General features: G+C 40.1%; 1 protein-coding gene across 1 annotated transcript; it reads right to left on the reverse strand.

Annotated features, from left to right (window-relative positions):
• Window positions 1-1,845: 1,845 nt before the first annotated feature.
• On the reverse strand, window positions 1,846-8,117 carry LOC105451712 (ras-related protein RabJ). The gene is made up of 3 exons (XM_011692330.1): window positions 7,862-8,117; window positions 3,722-3,843; window positions 1,846-3,384 (listed from the first exon to the last, which is right to left on the reverse strand). The coding sequence occupies exons 1-3, from the start codon at window positions 7,902-7,904 to the stop codon at window positions 2,890-2,892; spliced, it is 660 nt and encodes a 219-aa protein (XP_011690632.1). The 5' UTR covers window positions 7,905-8,117; the 3' UTR covers window positions 1,846-2,889.
• Between the last annotated feature and the right edge of the window lie 11,068 nt (window positions 8,118-19,185).

Consider the following 19,185-nt stretch of genomic DNA (forward strand, 5'->3'; position numbering starts at 1 on the left):
CGCGTCTGCATTTAATTAACGCCCCGGCGGACGGAGTAGATCGCGATTCTCGTAAAATTGCAAAATCGAATTGTGTTCTCCTCGCGTGGCTCGCGTAAGTTGTCCACGACATCTTCTCGCGTGCGAATGTACTTTGGAAACTTTAGCCAAGATTCTTTATTACATTCGTATACATCAAGACTTATGATGCATCACTGCCAATGAGGAAATCGATAATTATGACTTTATATATGTTTATGATAAGTATTACTTTAATATATATTTAGTATATATCACATAAGTATATACTTTACATTTGACGTAAAAATATCCAATAAGTTAAATATAGAAGTTGTCAGTTGTAGAATTTTTAACATCGTTTTTAGTATGAAAATTATTTTGCAAAATCATAGTTTTTTTTATCATTTTTTTAAAATAATTTAATAATTTTATTTTAGCTGATCTTATTTTTGAGAAATTTTTTGCGGTCTATCCCATTTACCGGAAGGGCCTGAATACCTCGCTCGAAGAAGCGCGATTGTTAACAGGAAGAATGTGAAAATGCATCTGTTGCAACGGCATGGCGAGATGAAATTCTTCCTGTTTGGCAAACCTCAGAAGTCAAATTATCTCGCGCGCACGTGTCAAAGGTTCGGAGGGGGACAATTTTCTTGCGTCGCGGGCGTGTCGAGAAGGGCGTGTAAAACATTGCGCTATAGTTCCTTATGCGTAAAATGCGAGCTGCAGTTACAACGCGGCGCGATTGCGGTTAGGCAATCTCATACTTACCATTTTACGGTCTATTGTCCTTAAACGGTGATAAAACTCCATTATACTCGCGCGGTATGCTAATCGATCCTCCAGCTATTAGAAGACATCGCTTTGCTTTCGACTAATTGCGACTGCTTTTACTCGTGCGAAAGCTGCGCGTCATCGCGTCTTCGCGATTATTATATCTATCTCAAAGTTACACTACATTTCAGAAACGAACGGATGGTTAATTTAGTCTAACGGTATACTCTCGTATCTTTTCGGTTCTGAAGTCTGTATATATTTAGATCTAACGATTAGCCTTTACGTGTATAGTGCTTCGAGAAAAACTTCAAGTAATTGATCAAACGAATTTACTGTTTGGTATAGCTAGTACAGCTATTCGCAATAGTGTAATTTGACAATTATATTAATTTCAATTATTTTGTGCTGACCTTACAACCTCACAATTTCTAAAATTCCTCATACTTTTCATATCAGAGCTCGTATAATTATTGTCCTCTAAATCCTTCACGTTGTGAGCTTAAGGTCTCTCTCTTTCTCATATACACACATATACCAGGTATCACGGTGTTTGAATTACGCCAGTGAAAAAAACGTGAGTTTCGGGTTCCTTGACTCGCGCACGCGCGGACGACCCTGAGCACAGAGCCGCGTCTTGCCGCTGCGCGTAGATTTCGAAGACGCCGCCGCCGCCGCCGCGTCCTAATGGGCCTAGATGCATAGTAAACGGACGGTTACATAACGAAAATGGGATGAGTTACACGTAGACAAAGCTGGGACGTCACGCTCCGCGAGGCCCGGCCTGGAGTGAGAATGAGTCATTGTGTGATTATCACTCTCTGTCGTAGCGAGACGAGCAGATTTCCCGAGGAGGCGCAGCTTTTCGAACTTCGCACAAGCGTATCCCATCTCGACTATGTTAAAATTATTTTATATATTTAAATGTCTCAATTTAACTTTTATGTTTGATAAAATATAAAGTATATATATCAACACAGAGTGGAATTTTTGCGCAATAAAATCTGATACGGCATTTAAAAAAATCATATGATTTATCAGGATTTCAAAGGAAAATTATTTATAAATGCATTATTTTTTTATATCATAAATATGTATATTCTTTTGTTGGATATAAAACCTTTTTTTAGAAATGTGTTCGACGACGCGAATATGTGTATCACAATATAAACAAAAATTAAGTTAGGATTTTTCCTAAAAATATCGAAAATATTATGCATCGCCTGAAAGAAAAATGTTTAAACTTAAAGTTTAGCAGTCTTCGCGAAAACTATTAATAACATATAAATCTATGCTATGTCATTCATAAATAATTCACGCATCGACGTGGAATACTGTTGTTTTGTATAAAATTATCAAAATACAGTAATAGAGTAAAAGTAATGTTATTCATAAAATAATTAGCTGTAATTTATGAAGATTAGCTTTCTAATGGCAAGCTGCATGATCATTACGTGCACTAATCAATTTTTGCACAATATGTAAAATCACACATTTCTACTATCACATTATGAAGTAGAATTAGGATACATTGAAACTTATCAAATTAAAAGATTTTGAACACAGTTTGCAGTTGACAACGGAGCTTCAGAATGCTACATTTTCCAATTTGTCATCATAACTCTTAATCATTTTAATTTGAATTTACATACCGCTTTATTTGTCCCATATAAGATCTATAACAAATTTGATATACTTACAAAAAATATGGTTTTTTTCTACCTGTCTAGCTAACTTTTATTACACATTTATATGGAAAATTCGTCTCGTATATAAGTTTTATCGTCGACATCGTCGACTTAATTTTCGCGCTAAATCAATGCGAGCATTGTCATAAAAAGGATTTAACTAATCGACTTCTTGCCGATCAAACTAATACCAAGTTGCTTGGAAGAGCGGATGTTCGTTCGCTCTGCATATATGTTATATGCATATATATTTGCATCTTGAATACGGAAGCGCGTCGTATGAGAAAAATTTAGCGGCTCACTAACGAAACAATCCGCAAGGCGCGGCAAGCAACAATTGGTCGTAAACTCTTTGGTAATTGACGCAGATTCCTAAACAAGGCGCGATTTTCATCTAATTATTGCCGTCTTTTTTTTTAATTAACTAGAACTAGCAGCAGGTAAACGGCTTCTCGTGTATGCCGTGTGCAATACTAGTGTTCTGCGCGCTCTCCTCGACGGAGGGCGAGAGAAGCATATCATCGTTTTTAAGGAAGCTATTGGAGTCAGAAATCTTGAGGGTAGTGTTCACATCGTTACTGTCCGACGCTATTCTCCGTAGGCTCATAGCGATCGCCAGGAAAACGGTCTCCACCCCCTCGTTTTGCAGCACCGAAATCTCATGATATGTAGCACCAATTGTCGTGGCGTACTTCCGACCCTCCTCACCGTCAACCTGACGCTGTTGCACCAGATCGGACTTGTTGCCGATCAAGGTTAGCACCATCGTCTCCTCCACATTCTGTTGCAGCTCCTTCACCCAACCCTTGATTGCGGCGAAGGTGCTGTACTGCGTAAGATCGAACACCAGCATAGCCGCGTTGGAGTTCCTGTAGTACATCGGCGCCATGGAGCGAAATCTCTCCTGGCCAGCCGTGTCCCACACCTATATATAAGAGTGACGCTTTTAATTCTTTAAATCAATTTAATTATCTTTTAAAGTTGTTAGACTCAATACATGTTATTAGATAAAGCGTCATTTTTTTACGTCATCGAAGGCGCGATAGCGATTTCGAGACAATCGAAGCGAAAAGTGGATGAATCAACGGGTCAGAAGGTTAATTGAAAAGATAACGTAAGGAATGTATTGATTTCTCTGATGATGTCTATTTAATTCGTCGTCGAAGCAATATTCTAAATCTAGCGATATTTTAAATCTAAATTAAAATATTGCTGGGCATTAATATAAAAGCGTAGAAAAATATGATCTTTTTAAAGCCTACTTGCAATTTTATCCTCGCGTCATCCAAGTTGATCTTGCAATTGAAGAAAGATGCGCCTATCGTGGGACTTGCATGTTCGAAACTTCCCAAGTAACGCCCGATCAAGCTCGTTTTACCAACTCCTGAAAATGGTATCGAGATTCGTGTGCTGATAATACTTTTATAATACGATTATATAATGGTAGAGTGACACTTGATAACATTTATCGAACATTGTTCTATATACAAAAAAAAATCGATCGTCTCATCCGATAGCAAGTGTATTTTGGGCTATCGTTTTGAGTCTTCATTCGATATATTACAGATAAATGAATTTTCGCATAGTCAATTGCATCCACGTAATTATATTTAATTACTATTTATTTTCAAATAGATAATCATATTTCTTCAAATAAACGCTACATTTAATATACAATAATTCAATTGTCGAAACTACTACAAAATGTAAGAGTGAGAAAATTAGGTTAATTTCTTTTAAAATAATATAATTTATAATTTACAATTTCTACTTTAAACGATCTATTTAGTGTTAGATTTCAGTATTCTATTTAGAATTTTATACGCCATGCATTTTGATATATGTATGTATTTTAGTACATACTTCATGTACATATATTTCTGACTCGTTTTGTATTACACAACACACAAAATTACGAATAGAATTCCACTCCAAATTCTGACACACCTTTTAGATCGCTCGAGCGAGCTTCACGCGACTTTACGCATAGCAGCAATTAACTGACACGCAGTGTTAGGGCTCAGATATAATAAAAGGAAAAAAGAACAGTGAATTGAACATAAGGAATTAAGAAAATGTCAGAGGCAGACGTTCTACTCTGAACGAAAATCGTATTGTCTGCTTCTACTAATTTCCTGTTCCTTAATGTTCGACATTTGTTTCTGCGTGCGACGTAAAGCGCGTCCCGTATACACGCGGTCGTTCATTCTGTCATTTGTGAGGCGAGAATGGACAACGGCGCGAGGTATTCCGCATGCCATCGCATTAAATCCCCTCGAGACGCAATTTCTAAAAGACGATTTCTAAAAAAAAATGCGATTGTTTTCTATGATTATTTTCTACGAATGTGTATCCGCGTAACTAACTAAACTAAACTAATTTCTATTCGTAAGAGTTCCGAAATGATAATTATTCAAGTAGGATACTTCATACAATATATTCAGTAATTAAACGCGAATTAGGATTTGTAAATTACCTTTTCGCGAGTTTTACAGATGATAAGTATTATATTCCTTGACAATATCCTGTTTCGCATTTTACATATAATTATTTGTTTTCGAGTTCAGAGCGTAGAGTAGCACGCAACTCGCCGGATCAAGTAATTCGTGCAAAACCTGTGGCACATATCGACTGTTTAGTAACAGTTAATACGATACGTATACAAAAAGAATAGAAGATTCGGAACGCGTGAAATTGTTTGGCACACGGCGCCCGGTGCTCGCCGTGTACGTGTTGCAACATACGGCAAAATGTGCGTGTATGTATGCAAGGTCACGTTGAGATTCGCGTAGTTAGATTCGAACAGACAGGCTGCTATATTATCTTTCGAAACGTGATCACGACAAGTATCAGAAGACACAATCGATCTTTTTAAATAATTAACGACTGACCGCCTGTACGATTACTTAATCCTTACAAGTAACAATTTCGATTAATAAACAAATCAAAGCAACGATTAATTCGTCAAAATAGACGTTTCGCATGATCGATTCGATAGAGAACGAAGCAATAAGGAATATGAAAGATACATTATTACTATTCGATATTTATAATTCTAATATTACAGGCAATTAATTCTTTAATGAATTTAAATACTCCTAAATATATATATATATATATATATATATATATATATATGGATCTGTATATTTTTTAATAATCCATCGTGTTATAATTTAACTATATGCTAGACTTTATTAATCATATTATATTGTAAATATTGATATTAAGTTTCTAAAGTCATTTTTAAAGCATTAGTCATTAACAGAACAAAATCACCGATCGAATCGACATAATTAATTCGTTGCGCCAATTTGCGATTCGTTATCGAACGAATTGTAGCTTTGCGTGCGATCGTACTTCTTTCGTATTATTTTTTTCGTCGTAATTTAATAAAATGCGCGGCGAATTAATACCAGGAGTGCCTTGCAAAGTGCCGCGTAATCCTACTTAATTATATTTCTCCGAGTGAGTGTTATATGAGTGCGAGGAATGAGTTGTAACTGTAAAATGAGAGAGGAAGTAAAGGAAAACGCATCGGATGACGGCAACCATAGGATGAATATTTATATTATTACTTATTATATTAATCGGAAATATAACTACTTAAGTAGCTCCGTTTGAAAGAAAGACGAATAAAAATTTAATACAAACTTATTGCACGCGATAATTCAAAAGGAAATTTCGAAAGATAATTTCGAAATGTTAATTATTTTTTAGATGCTGTAACGTGGATATATTTAAATACACTTGTATTTTACAGATCAATATAGAGCTATGATGCAACTATAAATGCGCTGCTGCGCATTATATCAATGAGTCAAATTATCTTTTATTTTGATGAGGCAATGAATCTGCGAAAATTATAATAAGATGTATAATGTTACGAACTTAAATTGAGAGCATTACAATTAAATATTACAAAATATTATAGATAAATGAAAATCTTCATAGTAAAATAATATACAAATAATTATTAAATACAAAGTAAGGTATTTGCATGAGTCAAAATTTTTGTTCGTATTAACTCGTCACACAGTATCAACTACCTAATTGCTATACAGACTATCTGCACGACAGAAATTAAAAGACAGAATTAGCCGAGCGTAAAAATAAATATGCTGCGAACACTGATATGTAAGTGGCTGTGAAAATTAATGACAAATGACAGATCAGTACGCATGAACGCAATTACGGACTCGAATGCGTGAACTGTCGTGTACTGCCGATCAACTTTAAAACAGCTGTTACTTAAAAATTAATTAAGATCTCCGATATCTTTGTAGTAAGATTTTCGATCAATTTTAATCTTCGATCACTTTCTAACACGACTTTATCAGTACATTTCAAAAGTATACTATAATTCTGATCCACATATAATTTCCTATTTATTTAACATTTAAAATTTCTATTATATCTGATAAATAACAAGAAATGAAGATGTGTACAAATTCAGCTAAGTAATTCACCTGAATAGTTAGAGTTTGTAGTTATACCATACTTTTTGTCGAACGATGATGGCCAAATGTGATGTATTTACAAAATGATTACGGTAAAAAAGATACGCGTTATATATTTAGGCTGATCACGGAGATCTGTGTCATGCGCGGATTTTGACCTCCAAATTTGAAAATATATTATTAATACGAGTATAAATATTATTAAATTTCTTCTTGACTGGCCTGCGCCAAACAAAGATATTCAGGCTCGGAATTTAAAAAATCGCTCTTTACGATTACATCATAGAAAAAAAAATCCGGCAATAAAATCTTGATAGTAGAAAAACGGCTAAGAAACCGGGATGCATTTGTCAACATGTAGTTATTTATTTCCATATATCAAACGTGAAATTGTTTCTATAACAATCGTAGAGATAGCGATCGCAGAACTATTTAAACGTTTCGAGGAGAATCCAGAAAGCGGATCGAAATGTTTCCAATTTTTATCATTGTCTCTACGAGTACAGGAATAATTGCGTATAATGTATAACACATGTATATTGACGCAAATATTTACATACAAAAAAAATGATTTTCACCGTTAAGGATAATATTTAAAAAAATCTCATTTTTTCTTCAAATGTAAGTGAACTTTATCCCCATGCAACACGATTGGGTACGCGTTGCGATATATTTCTAGCCTCCCACGTAAGCAGCGAATACAGATCGTACGCGAATCTATGTTCGTGAATAAAATGTTCACCTAACCTCTCTGCGACACGACAAAAGATGCACCAGGAACAATGACGCGATGACCGTTTCCACGAGGTATGCGACGCGTCACGCGTCCTCGCCCGTCCGCGAGGACAGGAACGCTGCTTCGAAGCGTCAGGTGTCCTTTCGTTGACGTTACGTAACGATAATTAGGCAATTTTATCGCCTCGTTTACCGATGAACGCTTACCTTGCGAACCCAGCATCACTACTTTTCCCTCTATCGTCTTCATGGTTTTCGACGCACTACATAATCGAACTGGGGAGTCCGTTCCGCCGAGCCGAAATTCTCGCGTGCTGCACGATTAGGCGAACAAAAGTACGGCCGTATTTTGACGTTTCCAGCGAGCACCCAAGCTTAGTTATTGTTGTTCTGATCGGTAAGTTGGGCTCATCACTATCTCTATCTCTCTAAGGCCATTCTCTGTAGCCGTTGCCATCTCCCAACGGTATGCGATGGCTTCTGTCGGCGTCTCCTTCAGTTGATAAAGACAATTAGTTGAAGTAGAACAGCTGATAGCGGACTTATCTAATCCGGTTTGCCGCGCAAGGTCGCACGTAGCTAAATCGATTCGGCTTAAATAATCATTAGATTAAATAATTAGACAGGGTATCGCAAGCAACCGTCGTCACGAACAACCGTCATTCGATAAGTTATCTACGGAGTGGTAACTTTGTGATGTTATGCTAATCTCGCATGCGTGTTAAGTTTCGTGTATCCTTTTACAGATGGCCATCTCCTACTTATATTTATTTCAATTATTTCTCATTTTGATGATTCCCCCGCAATGATAAGTGACTTGCATTGTCATCTAAATTTAGTAAATCTGCGAGTTCAATACACTGCACACACAGATATTTACATACACACTTACATACAATATATATATTTATATTACGTACATTTTTTATGAATATGTATAATGCGGTAAAAAGAGGAAAAATATTAAAATAAGATGAAATGGGATAATTAAAGATTATTTTTTATTTACATCTCTTATTTAAAAAAAGTCGATAATTATTGCATTTATTGCGCTATTCTTCGATGCGGAATATATTTTTAGAGATTGGCCATCTCTATTCGTGCAGTTTATTCTCTACAAGTCGTAATATCGAGCATCTGTTTTTATACTGATGAAACTTGTCTCTCGCATTTAACACAACAGCATGACTTAATTAATATTAAATACAGTATACGTGCGGGTAATTAGTTAACGTTGAATTTATCTTGATATCAACGCGCGTAGCAGTGCGACCGTTATATATACACATTCGTGTGGAACTTCGTTATATTTTATCACGGGGAATTACCCTCATTTTCGATTTCATGCAGGGGATCGGCGTTTTACGGTGCGTCGCATCGCCGCCGCCGGCGCGCGCAGACGTTAGTTTAATTCATATTACTTCCCTCGTAAATCCGTCGGGACTCCGTGCGCGTCTACAGGACGACGGTGCATAACGTAAAATTCATATATGTACTCGCGTGTATATATATTCCGCGGTAAGCGTTCGCCGAAGGACCAGGGAGGTTGGGTGGAATCGTAGACCAGGAAACCACGAGAAGAGCCCCACGATTCCGAGCGCTCGTTTTCGATCCCACCCTGGGCGAGTGCTTTTTCCCTCCCTCCCTCCTTCCCACCCGTCCGTCCGTCCTCTCTCTTTGAGCCGGGGCTGTTCCGATTCCAGGCAGTTTTTGCTGAAACATCGTACCGTTGATCCGGCATTTTCCAGGCCGCTTGGTTTATCGCTCGGCTTGATCCCTCTGTTCGTACCGCGGTGTTACAAGCCCCTGCAATCGATGTTTTCGTCCCATCTTTCTTACTCCGGTTACGTTCTTACGGCCTCTTGTCTCTACTTTCCGCCCCTTTCCTCCACCGTGCCTCCGTTGCTCCTCCCTTTCGCGTTGCCTCCGTTATCGGAATTTACTTATATATATATTTCCTTTTATCCTTGCTCCTCTTTCTCTTTCCATCTCTATCTCCTCCTCTCTTTCTCTCTCTTTTTCCCAACCTCGGCAGATAACCGCTGCTGCCGCCGCCGTTTGTCTCTCGACTCTTATAGTTACATATACGCGGCGATGTAAAGCTCTGTACGATCCCCTGACCGCGCATTCAAGACCTCGATCTCGCTCGGGAAGGAATCGACTTGCGATATCGAGTGCAGTTACAATAGAGATACGTTACGTCGTGCCGGAGAGAATGGACTTTCGTTGAATTTATTTCTCGAGAAACGATTTAAGAAATGAGGTGTTTGTAATATCGATACGATATCTGCTATTTTGCTCTCGTCGAGATTTTCGCTCACAATATTCGATTTACTTTCGCCGCGTATTTTGACAACTCCTTCGCGAATGGCCGCTTTTGATCCCCGTTCCGACGATCTCGTTTGTCCATTAACTCGGTTCCCTTTAATGCATCGTAGCTGCGGCTCCTCCACGGTGTTTTGACACTCGCCGATGCGTAACGTCGACCACTATATAACATTGCCGCCCGGTCCATTTTGCAACGCGATTTATTTGCGTCACCCTTCCACCCTTCCGAGAATCGTCGCGACGCTCGCTGCCGATAGAATCATTGTCGTATTTCATAGAGTAGAGAGAGAGAGAGAGAGAGAGAGAGGAGAGGAGAGACAGAGGGGGAGGGGAAGTAGAATCCCCCGGAAGTGGACGAAGTGGTGCAATCCCAGAAAGATTGTGTGCGCCGCAGACAGGAAGCGCGCGGTCAGAGGATATAAATTGAATCGCGGGGTTTCGCATCCGACGCGTAAAAGCGAGTTCGCACGCCCTTTAAATCGTCAATGCGCCACTGTCTCCCCCGTTTTCCCTGCCCCCGTCGCTTTATTGCGGCGCTAGACAACCATTATGGAACGGAAGATGCCAATAATTTTCGTGGCGCGCCGCGATTACGTCGTTTGTCCAACCCAGCGACAGTTCGGTGTCCGTTAATTCGGTGTTCTTGACTTTCGGATGTGTCTGCTCTTTTGTTCGAATGGCTTCCCATCTCTAACGTTAATATACTAACGTGGAATGAAAAATGTTCTTCCGCTGCTGTTATCGAACGCTGTTATGTATTTGACATATTAAGGCACTGATATAAAAAAATAAGTTCACACATTACTTGATGTCAATATTGTTTTCGTAATAATTGTTAATGTAGTCTACTCCGCGGGACGAGATAAAAATGATAAGATAGAAGTATAATACAAATTGTAATGTTGCAAGAACGAAATTCATTGTTAATTAAAGCTATCGCAGATATGGTGTGCCGCAGGATTAGCCCAAAGTATTCTCGTACCGGTCGCGGTGACCTGTGGCTAGCCGTTGGCTTAGATACACGGGGCTTAGATTCGCCTTGGGTTTGCTTTAGGCCACCCTCACGAAGGCGATACGTCAACGTCATAATGGGGGTCATAAATCCAGCTCGCACGCGCCTAAACCTCGCTCGCTCGTGGAGGGGCCGCACACGGACCACGCATCGCAACCGTCCATAATCCGTCCGCGTGTTCATACCTCTGCCTTAGTTTGCACGCTGACTTCATTGGATATTCTAGACTTCATCCGTCATAGTTTTCGCTCGAAGCGCCGTGAGAAAGTGCCTATGGACAAATATAAATATAGAGATTTATATAGAGATGTAAATTCTTTTGGATTGTATATTGTATTTGGAAGAACAGTAACAAAATCCCGGATATATCTATAATATACAGCTGGTAGAAAATATATTATACAGTTTATAAAAAAAATTATTTTAATATTCTCTTGAAAGAAGGAAAATTTATAAAAAAACGCATACTCTTAAAATCACTTCTATCTTCCTCTTTTTAATCATGATTTATATCATTCTTGATATTAATTACGCTGTAAAGCAACGACATAGAGGGGCGCTATAATAATAGTATCACGTTAACATTATTTCACATAGCCGTTATCACAATTTCGCCTCGCAGGTGCTAGAATCTAGATTACTCGGGCTATATATGCAAGTAATTAACTAAAAGCAGTTTGTAGAAATAATTTCACCCTTATCGCGCGGGCAAGGCGAGTGAAATAAATCTACTCCATATTTTCTTTTATTCCGCGCTAACTCGAGCATGTTTCGTTCGCAAATCAGTGGCGGTAGTCACCGCGACCCAAGTGGCAGTGCCATTGATAGCGAAACGTAAGTGGTGGCAGTAACTTTGAAGTTATCGTGCGACGAACAGGGTCGTAACGAGCATACCAAGCCCAGAACGCAGGTTACCGGTCGAAGGTTGACATTCTGCCACGGTGTTATGGCCAATAAGGGTTGTTTACCCTGACGTTGTAACGCGCACGCGATCATACAACGACAGTGTCAGGGGACGACAGTGTCACTGTAAAGTTGTCAATCCGTGTATCTGCTGTCAGCTATGGCTACTAAGTAAAATTATTGATGTCCCGTTTATCACCTAATAACAATGTCAAACGTGAACGAGAAATGGCAGAAGAATTTTTATGAGAATATTTATTTGAAATAAGTTGAAAATCTAGATTAAAGATAATGTAGTGAGCAAGATACGCACTAGTCGTTGACAGATGCATAAAACGTTTTTTTTTTGTCTTTTGAGACGATCTGTCGTGAGTAATAGATGTTATGATTTCCCCAGAGTTTCTCTCTCTCTTCCTTTCTCTTTCTCACACATACATACGCATACGCATACCAAAGTTACTACATTTTTATATGCATGTGACCACCTATCTTTCGGTTGTATAATATCGTAATTGAAAATATTGCGTTTGAAATTGTAGTATTATCACAACACAATTGGCGTTAATAGAATAATTACGTAATAAATATTTCAATGTTACAATGCATCTACCGATGGTCGGCAGAATTTGGAAATATTTATGTTCTCGTTGGAGCAGGTCATTGGATTACGTGCTACACTCGATTCGCTTGTATCGGTTTTGCTGCGGCAAGTAGGTTAATGGCGAAACCATTTCGAGACCTTTAACGTCGGTATCGCGAAGCGATAGTTTCAATTCAATTTGGGAGAGTCAATTATGTGAGAACGGCGGATGCGCTTTTAGATTATTCGCGATACAGCATTCGCAGTAAAGCGAATTATTGTGAAAATATTCATTCATTCGCTTTGGAATTACACGTATAATAACACGTATATAACACGTATAAAAATAACAATGAGTGGGAAAATTGGTTTTATTTTAATAGCTACTGCTAATGTATAATGGAGTAATGAAAATGGGAAATATATAGGTATACAAACCCGGCCTGCAAAATGCGGGGTGATGAAATAATATGAAGCAATAACGTAATTGGTATCTGAAAATGCACGAAAGCGGAACGCGACGCGAAACGTCGAGCAGCGGGAGATGATAGAAAAGTGTTGGAAAGGCCGGATAATTTATCAGAGTAGAAATTTAATTTTCTTGAAAGCAAAGAGCTATGCGGGGCGACCGATGAAGAAAACTCGCAGTAATCCGGCGCCTGCAATCCGCAGTTCAACCGAAATCACACGATCATTAAATAAATGCAGCGTTCGAAGCGATGTCGATTCTATTTCCTCCTTTCTCGAAGGAAAAGAAATTTCACAGTAAAACGCGTTGATATAATGCTTCTCATTTGTCAACGTAGAAAGCGGGAGCATCGATTTAACCATCAATTCGCGAGTATAATTCCGATTCAAATATATAATTATCGAGTATCATGAAACGTAACAAAAAAGTGCAAGGGAAGAATGCATAACGTTCCCATTTGCCGAAACGTCGGTTGATTCGAAAACGAAGCGGGGTTTCGGGCAACGAGGGACGAGGATGTGGTACGAGAGCGAGCGAGCGATGGAACGTCGCCTTCGTCTTCGTTTTCGACGAAGACGACGACGGCGACACTTGCTGGTCGCCAAGAGCAACGTAGCAACAATCCCGTTTAGTACTCCCAGCGTGTCTGCGCGGTGGAGAGTACAGAAACGTGGTGGTGGCGGCGGCAGGCGAACGAGCTCTGTGGCGGTGCCAAGGGGAGGGTGGTGTGCACGAAGGGTGGATGAAAAGTGAAGAGTGGGGTACCAGGATACGAGACGGCTGGCTAGGATGGTGTTGCGGGGTGTCGAGGGGCGCGCAGGAGGATGACGGAGGCAGTCGGAGGATACAGGGGATCGGGTGGAGAGCCGAGGCAGAAAGGGGGTGGAGGAGGGTGGTCTGGGTGGTTGGTTGGTGATGCATTGCGCGAACTCCCCGCGGCGAGGTCACGTGACTCGTACCCCCGGCCTATCATTGATCGCTCCCCGGAGGAACGTCGGACACACTGTACCCACCAAGCATTGTACCTTGCACCTTACCAGTTTTCGGAGGGCAATCCTCAAAGCCGAAGAGAGACAGAGAGATGGTGAGGTGGACGAAAGATGTTTCTACCGGCGACACTTCGAAACCGTCGTCCCGGCGCACTATGATTTCATGCTTTGCCGTTTGCGAAATTTTATTTCAACTCGCGTGTCACTTTGCAGAATACCGTTGCTCTTTTATTAAATCTTTATATAACAGATACGCAAAAGTAGAAACAATATGAATATATATGTATAGGATTATCTTGCGCCTTATCGATCAATGTCACGATAATAATGCAGCTCGATATAGTCCTTTGCGACACACGGTGATGTCAGTAATATTGCAAACGATAAATATTCCGATTGTGTTTTTTGGAATATTAGGATGCAAAGTCGGATAATACGTGAATGTGTGAGTGTCGAGTGGAAACATGCGAAGCTATTTTTTCCCCTGACAGAGACCGGGAAGACACTTTAGCAGAGTGTTACACCTGAAAAATTCCTATCTTTCTTTCTCCGTGTTATTCGCTGCTTCGCAACAAGCGTTCTCGTCGCGAAATAGGTTGTAATATAATAAAATAGGACAAGCTAAATATTTTATACCCTCGTACATAGAATGTTGTACGTGAAATAACCCGGTCGCACGTATCTCGTAGGGAATATCGGAGAGACAAAGAGAAATATTACACAGCAGAGCGCTTCCATTTAGAACATAATAATTTATACGCTTTGAAGAATTGAAATTTCCTATATTTCACGTACACGGCGCGCGCGGAACCAGAATAAATATTAATTATTTTAAAATGCACGGGGGAATAATCACAATTTCGAACAGTCGACGCGATGTTATGGTTAATTCTCACCGAACCCGCAGTCGGAGTTTCCATACATCGAAATAGACAGAATAATTTATGGTTACACGTCGAGCGATGAAGCTAATTAGCAAATGATATTTAACGGCGTAATATACGCTCTCGCACGTGTCCGTACACTATAGCACGAAAATGTGCAGTATCCGTTCCGGATTCGTTCAATGTGTAATTATGAAAAATTTCTGTCATTTGTGTGCTTTATACGATTCCTACTGATCGTTACACGTGTGAATGCCACCAATGGCGCTCTTGCCAGCAGATTACACTCGCTGTTACAGATTTATTGACATTTTCATTCGCGTCCGTGCTGGCAAAAAGTGGTTAATAGTTAATTTGTGTAACCATAAAATACGAAACTCGAAAATAGAAAGTATATGCTTTACATATTTTTGGAAATATGTTTTAATATCTTGAAAAAAATCTCATACGTTATCTTTTTCGCACAAATATATTTAAGTGAAATTTTCATCCAGTTTATGGACAAATACAAGAGTTCCGAGGTCGTTTATCGCGTTTATTGTACAGATTCTTGCTAATAGGAAAATAATAACGCCGAACAAAGAGCCGCCGGCAGCTTGCCGACGATCCCGAGGTGACGTTCGACGGGAATTGGAATTTCCTGCGGTTCTTTTGTGATGCAAAGAGAAGAGGCCGGGAAACACCGACGTCGCGTCGGTGCGAGCGGGAGACAGCGATGTCTTTTAGAATTAAATAGTTACGACACCCTCAAAGGCCAGCTGCTCGGACTCAGAATCTCGGCTCCTCGCAACCCTCCCTCACAACCTGCTCCTTTCCCGCGAAAACTCTTTAAATCGCTCCTTTCGCTCCCGGCGAGAGAATTTATTAAAAGGGTGAAGTCGAAGAAAAGAAGGGTAAGCAGTGCCGGGCCCTAAAAGCGGGCCGAGCTTTAATATATTTTGATTGATAGGATTAGCACTTCCTCGATTCGTAGGGCGGACTCTTGGTCGGATCGAAGAATAAGGAACATTAGGAAGCGCGCAAATTCTCCTCCTGCGAAAAGTATCCCTCACAAAATGATGAGATTTTTGAAGACAAGCAATTACGATAGTCTCCATTCGACTCGTGCGCGTGTATATACATTTTTCAGGAATGCAAATGAATTCCGCTTTGTTTCTCGTAATTCCATAAACTCATCGTTCATCAGGATTGCGTGACAGATGGAATGGCGAAGAAAGAGGTTGAGTTCTAGGGAGATTCTGAGGAGAGGGCGGGAGGGGGGGGAGGGGGAGAGGCGCGGATGAACCGGATGGTGGCAACGCGGAAAGCCGTGTAAGAAAGAACGAGAGACGAAGGGAGGTGGAAGGGAGGGTGGGTACAAGAATAATTGAAGACGAGTTTCCTTCACTTCGCGGATAGGGGTGGTTGCGCGAATGGGCGCGGGGGAGTAGGCTGTTGATGGAGGCAGCACCAGATGTTATCTTCCTCCTTGGGGTGACACCATCAACTTTTAGACAATGCGAGGACTTTTCGGCGAAATATCAAACTTCGGTCGCGTCTTGTCGACGCCAGTCTCCCTCCTTACTTCTCGTTCCACCCTGGCACAACTCCGCTCACCGATGACACAGTTGGCCGTTATTATTAAAATGTAAATTTCTCCGGAGATTTGTCTCCAGCGACGATATATCTGGAATTTGTCCTTATTACTGTAAGATCGTATTGCGCAGCAATGTAAAGTTAAGAGCAAGATTGAGTAGATATTCAACAGATATTGTAGATTTATATTACAGTTCAGTTAATATATTTTTTCTCTATAAAAATTATATATGCCACGAATATTATATTAAAATTTACAATTTTCGTTAAAACCTTTTAAAACAATGGATTAAAATTTTTTTCCAACACTATAACTTTAAACTAAACTAAAACTCGAAATTGAACAAAGTACTCGTGGTATAATCTTTGCATTTATCACGTCGTTTATCTCACGCTATCTCTTTGTCGAAGATAAAATCGCGTGGAGCTTTTTTCTCACCTCGTACATTGTCAAAAGCGGACTATTACTGACCAGTCGTATCAGTGTGAAGTAAAATGACCGTTCGGTCTGCCGTCTAGAAAGGGAAAATAGCAGTTGAAACGACCCTCTTTTTCTTTCGAAGTAACAGCAAGACGATTATGGCCATTCGACTCGCGGAAGGGAATCGAATGATTTGATCTCGACGAGATAAAACTGAGGCGAGGAAGGACGAGAGAATAGAAAGAGGAACGAAGGCGAAACACGGCCAACTCGCAGTAGGAAATGGACGTGAATTCAGGTACTCGAGGTCGGGCAAGGGAGACAGATACCACGATGCAAGATGGCAAGAAAATGGGGGTAGAGGGCTAAGTATGAGATCGGGGTACCTTTATCGACGCCATCCTACTCGTAAATTGAATCAAAAGGAGCGAAATGAGGAGACGACTTCGGAGGGGGCGGTGCACGAAGCGACGACGACAGCGAAGGTATTTTACCGGGAGTTAAAATGGGCCCTTAATCAATGTCCCTTCTTAACTACAAGCCATGAGATAAACGGCCGGAAATGACGCCCCGATAAGAAAATTGCTTACCCGACGTCTCGGCACGACGACTCTTTCGAAAATTGCCTCGCTTTCCCAACATCCGGTGCGTATCTCTGCCCGTGCCCCTTGGTAAACCGTTATCAAAATTGATGTCCGCCCTATATCGACGACTTTATCCATCGACGGTCTGAAAAGGGAAATAGGATGTTGCTCGAAAACGCGACACAGTGTATCTGTATATATTAAAATCATCATGTGTGATTAATATTATTAAGTTAAAATAAATGAAGTACAATCAATAAACTATGCTAAGAATATTGTTCAAACATATTTTACATATTGAGTGATGCGGGTACAAACCTTTTACCTATAAGTTTGTATGAAGGTTCCGCATAAATAGAGCTCATTACCCGTAGAACAGGTTACACCCTCGTTTACCGTGGCAATTTATTACAGATATCAATCTTTGGTATGTGAAGCAGTCCGTATAGCATTTGCATGCACAGGACGCTTCTCCGACGACAGGTGCGACCGCAGATAAGCGGTCGAATTTTTGGGCCAATTATTGGCATTTCGCAAAGCATTTCGGGCCGAGGATAAGCGATGCACTTAACGAGCATCGTGGCATAATGCGTTCCTTTGCTGATGCGGCTATGTCGAGGGCATGACGCAGGTGTTGCACTATCTTCCGCGTGTCCGCAGGATGTCGATTGTTCCGTATTTGGTTACAATTTATTACACGAGATTACTGATTTACGTTTGAGTCAGCGGACAGATGAAGCATTATCATTCCTTATTACGTTTGCGTGTGTGATTATGAATTAGCGTCATTTTAAATGTCGATAGCTGCATTATGAATTACAAATACAATATCAATCAATCAAGGTAGCACACCGAGTTCAAAAAGAATTCATTCGTACATTCAGTCGTATGTCATCCAATTCTGAGTTTATTTTCAAGTACAAAAAGAATTTTTTTCAGAACTTTTAGAAAAATATTTGTTTTTGCATCTGAAAATAAACTCCAGAATTGACGATATACGAATGAGTTCTTTTTTAACTCTGTGCTATCTGGGAAAATATGCTACGGTATTTTTTATATATTTAATAATATGTAAAATGCACTAGCCTTTGTTAATAAGATGATTTACTTATCGATTGTATAGTTAGCTATACGAATGAAGCCTGAATAAATATGTAAAATCGTCTATCGACGAATACAATTTAGGAAAAAAAAAATCCAAGTTACCGACCTCGCGAATAGTAGTAGTATTATACGAGATATCTGGCGCAACACTGGTAGCGAATCTCATAGGCTATGCAACAATTATCATGCAAATAGGCGGCCGTTTAGCGGCTGCGGATCACGCGGAATTGAAATTCCGACCGCGTCTAGGGGAAGGAAGACGCGCGAATGGCGGAACGCGCGAGACGAGCGGTTGCCTGTATTTTAATGCTCTTACACGCAGCGCCAAGTATTTAAGATAGTCGGTATAAGAAGGTCGTGGAAAGGAAGGGAGATGGCAATAGATAGAATCGGAAGAGAGAGAGAAAGAAATTAACGAAATAAAGGAAATCAGGAAGCGTAAGGGAGAGGGAGAAGACATCGTCTTGTAGAAACGAGCGGGCCGACACGCTGTTAAGTATGGGTTTACGGCAGATGCATATCGCGATGTATATATTGTGTTTTACTCGGGGAAGTGCGTTCCGGAGTAGTAAAGGTGCCGGCGGATGGCCGAATACCACCGTCGCCGTTTCCGCGAGACGGTCCTCGATTATATATTCAGATACGTCGACGATCGACATTGTTTCGGAGGAAGTGGAGAAGA

This window comes from Wasmannia auropunctata, unplaced genomic scaffold (assembly GCF_000956235.1).
Source record: "Wasmannia auropunctata unplaced genomic scaffold, wasmannia.A_1.0 LD336046.1, whole genome shotgun sequence".
In the NCBI taxonomy this organism is placed as follows: Eukaryota; Metazoa; Arthropoda; class Insecta; order Hymenoptera; family Formicidae; genus Wasmannia; species Wasmannia auropunctata.